Source organism: Poecilia reticulata, linkage group LG21 (assembly GCF_000633615.1).
Source record: "Poecilia reticulata strain Guanapo linkage group LG21, Guppy_female_1.0+MT, whole genome shotgun sequence".
NCBI classification, from domain to species: Eukaryota; Metazoa; Chordata; class Actinopteri; order Cyprinodontiformes; family Poeciliidae; genus Poecilia; species Poecilia reticulata.
The window spans coordinates 15,884,989-15,892,301 of record NC_024351.1 but is presented as its reverse complement, the minus strand read 5'-3'; the positions used below and the strand labels follow the sequence as shown (position 1 = coordinate 15,892,301).

The 7,313-nt window shown below is 41.9% G+C and overlaps 1 protein-coding gene across 1 annotated transcript; it reads left to right on the top strand.

The window, feature by feature from the left end:
• Window positions 1-1,913: 1,913 nt before the first annotated feature.
• vrtn (vertebrae development associated) lies at window positions 1,914-6,733 on the top strand. The gene is made up of 4 exons (XM_008398403.2): window positions 1,914-2,156; window positions 3,488-3,526; window positions 3,652-3,983; window positions 4,078-6,733. Exons 1-4 carry the CDS (start codon window positions 2,135-2,137, stop codon window positions 5,827-5,829), a joined length of 2,145 nt encoding a protein of 714 aa, XP_008396625.1. The 5' UTR covers window positions 1,914-2,134; the 3' UTR covers window positions 5,830-6,733.
• Window positions 6,734-7,313: the final 580 nt, after the last annotated feature.

Here is a 7,313-nt window from a genome sequence, read left to right as displayed (position 1 = left end):
ACAAATGGGAAGGTGGTAATTAGAAAAGAAAACATGTTGGAAGCCGCAAAGGACTTGAGACTGAGGCTGACGTTCGCTTTCGAGTATGCGTGTCAACAGCTCGAATTATATAGCATCAACAGTGGTTTGAATTGAAGCATATTAAAATGGCCCAGTCAAAGTTAGAACCTAAACACAATTAAGAAACTGTGGCAGGGTTGAAAATTGATGTTCCTTGGACTGAGCTTTAAATATTTTGCAAAGAAAAATAGGCAAAAATGTCAGCCTCTAGGTATGCTTTAATACGCTTAAAGTTGTTGTGGGTGTAAGACACGGTTCTACAGACTAACTATCAAACGTGCTAGTGATGTGTTTATGCTAATTATAAAACACATAGAATGTAAAATGAGTACCTTTGCAAGATAAGGCTTACAAAATAATTGTCACCTTTTCAAATTTGAGAGTAGGAACTGTGTTTAATCAAATCTCACAAACTTATCTTCCTTAGGGAAGATAAAGAAAACGACATCATCACTCAAAAAAAAAACAATATCATCATTATCCCCAAAAGACCAAACCTTCATCCAGCGCTTACAAGCGACAGATGTGAAATTATATGTTTTTCATCAAGCCCAAACAAAAACTGGCAAGGCTGTTGGGGCAAAAAGCCTTGAACCTGGGGAAACTCAGGCACCAGTTTGTCTGCCAAGGCCTCGGAGAGGGCCGATCAGTGGGGGCCAAATGCTGCTGTCCCTTAGAGTGTAAATGTGTGTGTGAGAAGAGTCCACGGTGGGGGGCTGGGGAAGGAGTCGCCGGGATTGTTGTGCGTGTGTGGAACAAAAGGCGCTGATTAGAGAAATCCTGCAAAAAGGCAGGAGAGGAGGTGTCAAAAGTGATACAGTAGAGAAACCCTCTGAGCTGGGGCTCAGGTGCCTTCCTCTCGCTCTCATGAAGCTCGTGCCCACACCCCGTCTGCACATTCGTTCTTCTAATCAACAAACCGGCTCTCATGCCACCTACCGAGAACAAACTAGAGACTGTGTTTAAAAGAAATGCTAACATTACAGCAATTTTAAGAGGTTTTTTTTTTAAATTTTTATTAATATTTGCGTTAATGTTAACTTTAATGGTCATAATAGCAGAGTCTGTTTTTAATAAGAGATACGGCTTACCACCCAGGGTGCACAATTTAGAAAAAAATAAATAAAATAACCTGACAGATTTGGCAGTGGTCACCTCTATTAAACTGCAGGTTACCTTGCTATCTTAACAGCATAATAAAACTCCTAAAACTCTATTATGGCTCTTGGTTTTGGTCTCCTCCTACTCGCAAGATTTTAAGTGGCCCATGCTTTTACAAACATTCTGGAAGCACCATCAAATATGACATTTATAAACATTTGTAGAAACACATAAAATTGCATTTTTTTGTGCTAATTTGGAGCTTTTAAAAACCACCGTACATTGAGATAAGCTTCAAAACTGTGTATATTTAGACTGGTCAGACCTAGAGTTTAGGAAGGTTACAGGTATCACAGTCTCTGTAAATTCAGTTGCCTATTTCATTAAAAATTTTTTTTTTTTTAAATTAATTACTACTTTGCTGTTTTGTTGATGAAAGAGACAATTCCACCTCACATGGTGTCCAGGGCTGGGATCGCCACTGAACACAAGTGAGCAGTGAGTGTTGCTGAGGACTTGGCAAATAACCTTGGAAGTGACCTGCTGACAGCTCTGAAGCAGAACAAAAACAAAAGTGAGTTAATAAAATCCTAAAAGCACCGATACCCAACTACCCCGGAACCCCTCCTCTTATTCTTATGGCACCTAACACATTGGCTTTTGTTAACACTTCACATTGAAATTGACCCTGGCTCAACGTGAAGAGACGGGAAGAGCACGAGGAAGAGGGCGGAGGGAGGCGTTTCACATACAAAGATAGAGAAAGAGAGAAAGAGAGAGAGAGAGAGAGAGGGCTGATAAAAGTGGGATAGAAAATGCGTTTCGGCAATTGACAATTTCCTGATGTGAGGTTCAGCCCCCCAAATCGGACAGGAGCTAAATGCAAGCGATGGACTAGCTCATAGTGTCAGATCACTACGACTCGAACGGTGTAGTCTTCCGCCGTGATTGATTGTGACTTTGTTTGAGACTCATGTTGGTCTCAGGACGCCCAGGTAAGAAATTATGAAATTATTTTTCTAATGTTTTAACCGGTTAACTTACGTCGACTGATTCAGATTGAACAACCAAAATGTAGGCAGCTCTTGCAATGATAACGATGATGATTGCATTGCTATAGAATTGGATAAGCATAATTACCCCACGCAAAGTATCAATGAGTTTATTTACACAGCACTTTCCATGTACAAAGGGCAAGACAGACGGCTTTATATCGGAATAAAACGGGAAATAAAGAAAAGAAATTCAACAAGCCAAACAAACAAAAAAAATTAGTTAAAGGCCAAGCATGTAAATGAAAACTGAAGGACTTAAATAACTCAGTTGTTCTAATGATGACGACGATGAAGTAGCCTGGGTAAGAATGTTAAAATTAATATAATAATGACTTCAAGTTAAACTTTTAGTTACAGCAAGTTATTTGATTGGTATATATGTTATCAATAAAATACAGATTATATTGATCAATATGAAGTTAACAACACAAAACCCCTAGATATATTTAACTTGACATTTATTTTTAAAAGTCCCCCTCAGTCCTCTAAGAAGACTCTTCAAGGCCTTACCAAGAAAATGACGCCTCATCATGGATTTTTGTTTTTGCTTTAAATATGATCAAAATGCTAGTTTAGAAGACATTAGGAATCCGGGGTGGTTTTTAAAATAAATGTCGATCAGATGAATATACATAACTATGACCTTTAAAAGTAATTAAGAGCACCTTACAATAATTTCTAAAATAAACAGGTGGACAGATTTTGATAAGTTATATGTTCTCTCTTTGAGGTCTTGATTATATCTAATCAAGCGCAGATGGATGCTGGAGTAGTTGTAGAGATGCTTTATTTTATTGTATTTTTTTTTTAGAAAGACCAGAAGGCAAAGCTTTACAGCACTCTATATGTTCAGGTTAGAAACTCTGGATTTGCTCTCCTGGTAATAAAATGTGATTTTAGTTGCATGCTTTAGATGTGATAGGAAAGCTAAACTTATAAAACCCAGGTTTTCAATTTGACAGGAAGAGTTCTGGATTAGTTTTTTTGTTTTTCATCTGTGAAGGTCATTACTAATTATTAAAACTTCAGTTTTGTCCTGATAAGCTGAATAAAATCCTCTGCCACTTGTTGGTCCTCTGGGTGTCATAGCTTTAAAAATTTACACCATCTATCACAGCAGCATTGTTTAAATGTCATAAAGTCAGGATTTCATAGAAGCATATCTTTCTTTCAATGTTTAGCTTTCCATGTTTATTGAAGTTGTTCAATCAGATGTTGAATTTGAGTTTATTTTGTAAAATGTGGTGGTCAACTGCACCTTCTAATTTCAGACAATGCCTCCAATATTAGTTGTGAGAGACACAAAAATGGTAAGGAAAAATAATCCTTCATTAATTGACCGTCTCAAATTCATTGATAAGTGATTAAAAGTGCTGCAGTTTGGTGCTTAAATTGTCATATTGACAATGAAACACTGTCTCCTTTCTCCTTGCAGCTCTCCCCAAACCTGCAGGTATGATCCAAAGGAATGAGGTTGTGCTGTCATTCCTGCGAGAGCTCCAGGAGGCCACAGAGAGCCCCGGCCTAGATGCTGTGATCAGAGTGGCTGTGGGTGCAGAGCAGGCCCTCCCTCCCTTTCAGCCCCCTACGGCCCCCTGTCAGGATTTTGCAGAGTGGACGCATGTGGACAAAGCAGCCCGTGCTTTGTACCCTGCCGATGCACCCAGGGGACTCCTGCCTCTGAGCTGTAATGGAGAAGGCAACTTGCTGTTTGATGCTATAAGTACACTGCTTGTGGGCAACACTGGACTCAGCTTGGAGCTGCAGGTCAGTGGGCAGAACTACATGCGTATGATTTAACCTGCTGTGTTGAGATTTTGTAGCTTCGTAAGATCAGATTTAATGAAATTCTCCCTCCTAGGTGAGGACTGTGGTGGAAATGGCTCTGTGGAAAAGATACTACTTATCAGGGATGATCGATTCTAAGATGATGCTCCAAGCTGTCCGATTCAGTCTCAGTGCAGAAGAGTCTGAAGACATGCTGAACCTGCCTGTAGCTGTCCTGGAGGCCATCTTTGATGCAGATGTGAAAGCGTCCTGCTTCCCTGGCTCCTATGCCAACATGTGGCATGTTTACGCACTGTCATCTGTCCTCCGGCTCAACATCTATTCCATCTACCCCATGTTCAACCTCAAGATCAGACCCTATTTCAATCGACTGATACGCCCAAGAACCTGGTCCGAAGACTCGGAGCTGCAAACCATTCACATAATGTGGTCTGGGGACATGCAGTCCGAGACCTTGTTCAGGCCCAAATACTTTGTCTCCCTGGTTCAGGAGGATTTTCTCAGGTGTGGAAGCCCTGAAAGTGAGGAGATGGTGTCTCCACACAGGAGCGCGGACCAGCTGAACCAGAAGTCGCAGTTCTCCTACCCAAGTCTGAAGGATAAGTACAACATCACCAAGAGGACCTTCTACCGCTGGAAAAGGCAGACGCAGGAGAACTGCAAAAAGTCCACAGCGAGGTATGAGGCAAAATACTTCCTCCAGGCCTGCTTCTTGGAAGGCAAGCTCATTCCCCTGCACCAGTTTAAGGAATTGTTCCCCGATATCTCAAGGTCATCGTACTACAACTGGAAGCATGAGCTCCTGAAAACTGGAGGACACTTCTCCACATCCTCCTCGACTGGAGAGGTCAGTCCCGGAGAGAGCACGGAGCAAGAGATGTGGTCCTCACCCGAAACCACGCAAGATGAGCCGGACCACCACGACAGCGTGGCTAGCATGTTCGGCCTTAACCTGGGCAAGATGGATGCGGAGAGGGCTCAGAATATAGCACACATGCAGGAAGCGAAACGCTGCCTGCAGAACTGCATTGCCATGAACACTTCCTTCCCCTTCAGGATATTCAAGAGAAACTTCCCAGGAATTTCACGATCAACCTACTACAACTGGAGAAGAGAAGCCCTGCTATTCAGTCGGGCGTACAAAGGCACCGTCGGCAGCAGCGAAGACAGCTCAGATGCCGACAAGAGCGAGAGCCCAAAAGGTCAGCTGTTGATGCTGCCTGGCTTTCCTCAACCCACCATGCCGAAGATGAGGGTCTGGGGACAGAAGCACAGGAGATTCACGCTGGCTTATCTGAGTAGCAAACAGTTAAGAGAAGCTGCAAAGTTGCATGTTCAGAAGTCTAACTGGTCCTTGACGAAATTCAAGCTCAAGTTCCCCTCCATCTCCTCGTGCTTCTACTGGTTGTGGCGCGGCTGCCAAAACCACAAGACAAAGAAGGTGACAACCACCCAGGGTGCAGAGGGCAATGTACCACAGAGCACAGAAAGTAACGCCAACAAGACGACGGAGAAGCAGGATGGGCTCCCATTTGCCCAAATCCCACAGTACCTGGAATGTCCTGCCGTGCCTTCTTTTGACGCCCCGCAGATAAAGTATCCCTTCCCCAGCAGGGTGCCCCCGGAGGGGCAGATGTTTTCAGTGGATGTCGTAGCTCTCGCCAACTTCAAGGCCAAAGCCAAGCTGTTCCTTCAGCAGCGTTTCGAGGAGAAGTCCTTCCCCACGTTCAAAGAATTTCGATCCTACTTCCCGTTCACAGCGCGCTCTACATACTACATGTGGAAGCGAGCTTTGTACCACGGCGTGTCACTGGTCCATGGGTAAATCAGTGTAAGCTTCAAGTAATCTAAACTACCTGCAGTGTTAAATCCACGTTAAGAAAATTGGCTTAGCCTTGCCTTTAGATCATTTCTACCTCCTGGACATTTGCACGTGTGAAAAGAAATCAAGTTGCGGGTCTGTTAAAACTCCTCATTTTGCCACTGAAGGCAAAAGGCAGTCCAGGCCCATCGTTTACTCGTTTTGGTTTTTTTATTTTTATTTTTTTTCTATGAAGCTGTTTTTCTTTGATTCTCTAGAATGTGACTTTCATACTTTGGGTTTCTTTTTTAAAGTAGCTTTTTATTGTTGTGTGTTTGCATGTAATCTCTGAACTGACGGCATCAGTTGCAGTTTGAAAATGTTTGTTTGTTTCTTCACAGCTAAAAAGCAGCAGGTATTTGCTTATGCAGATTGCTCCTCTTTGTTCAAACGTCCGAGCCCCAGTTTTATCTTTAAGATGCAGAATGCAAAGAATCCCACTGTTAACGCCTTTTTCTTAAGTTTTTGGTGTTTGAATGGCTGTTTTTCAGGAAATCCTCACTTGGTTTTGTCACACTAGATGCACTGAAATGATACCAATTACAGTACTGAATGTATAATATTAACCAATTATGCACAAGCTTGTTAAGTGGGTTTAGTCTGTTTTTTGGAGTGGAAGAAACTTGAATCTGACTATAGTTGATGTTTTGTTTTATTTTATTTTTCTCCTCTGTAGCGTTTTAAAACTACCTATTTTACGTGAAGCGTGAAAGATTTGTCTGTATAAGCTACATTTTTGTGCTGGTGTTTTTATTTTGTGTGCTCAATGCATGTCCAAACCACTGACATGTATTTTTGAGGGCTGGGTGAGTAGCTATGTAATTTTCAGCTGTTTGTCAATAAACAGTCAGCATGCATTAACATTGAATCTTTTGTATTATTATATTTTTATTTACTTCTTTATGCAAGACGCTATAACATATTTTTTAAGTATTGAAGCTGAGGGTTTCAGTTGCAAAGGTGCAGTATATTTGATTTATTTTGACAAATGAAGAGCGGTGCAAAAAACAAACAAACTGTAAAATCATAACTGGAAAACAAAATGTGAAGCATAACTGAAAAGAGCAAAATCCCGTGGTAACCTCGGCCAAAGCAGGTCAAATGAAGCCAACAGCATCAGAATAGCTGTGAGGGCTTTTGTGTTCTTCTCACCATCTCCTCTCCGTTGACCTATTGTGAATATGTTAATGTCCAGGAGCCTGTAGGGGAAAGGGAGGAGGGGCTAATTGTATGTATGCATGGAGTTTGAAGTGAGATAAGGCCAAGAACATCCAAGAGTTTTTTGGAGGTGGAGGGAGGGGACTTGAGGTATACAGAGCAGAAAAGGAGGCTGGGGCTGTGTGTGTCTTTTTGTCTTATCTCTGTTAGAAGTACTGGGGTAATTTAGTGGAAGGTGTTGCATAGAAACTTCTATTAAAAGTTCACAAATAATGCAGCGAGACTGAAAT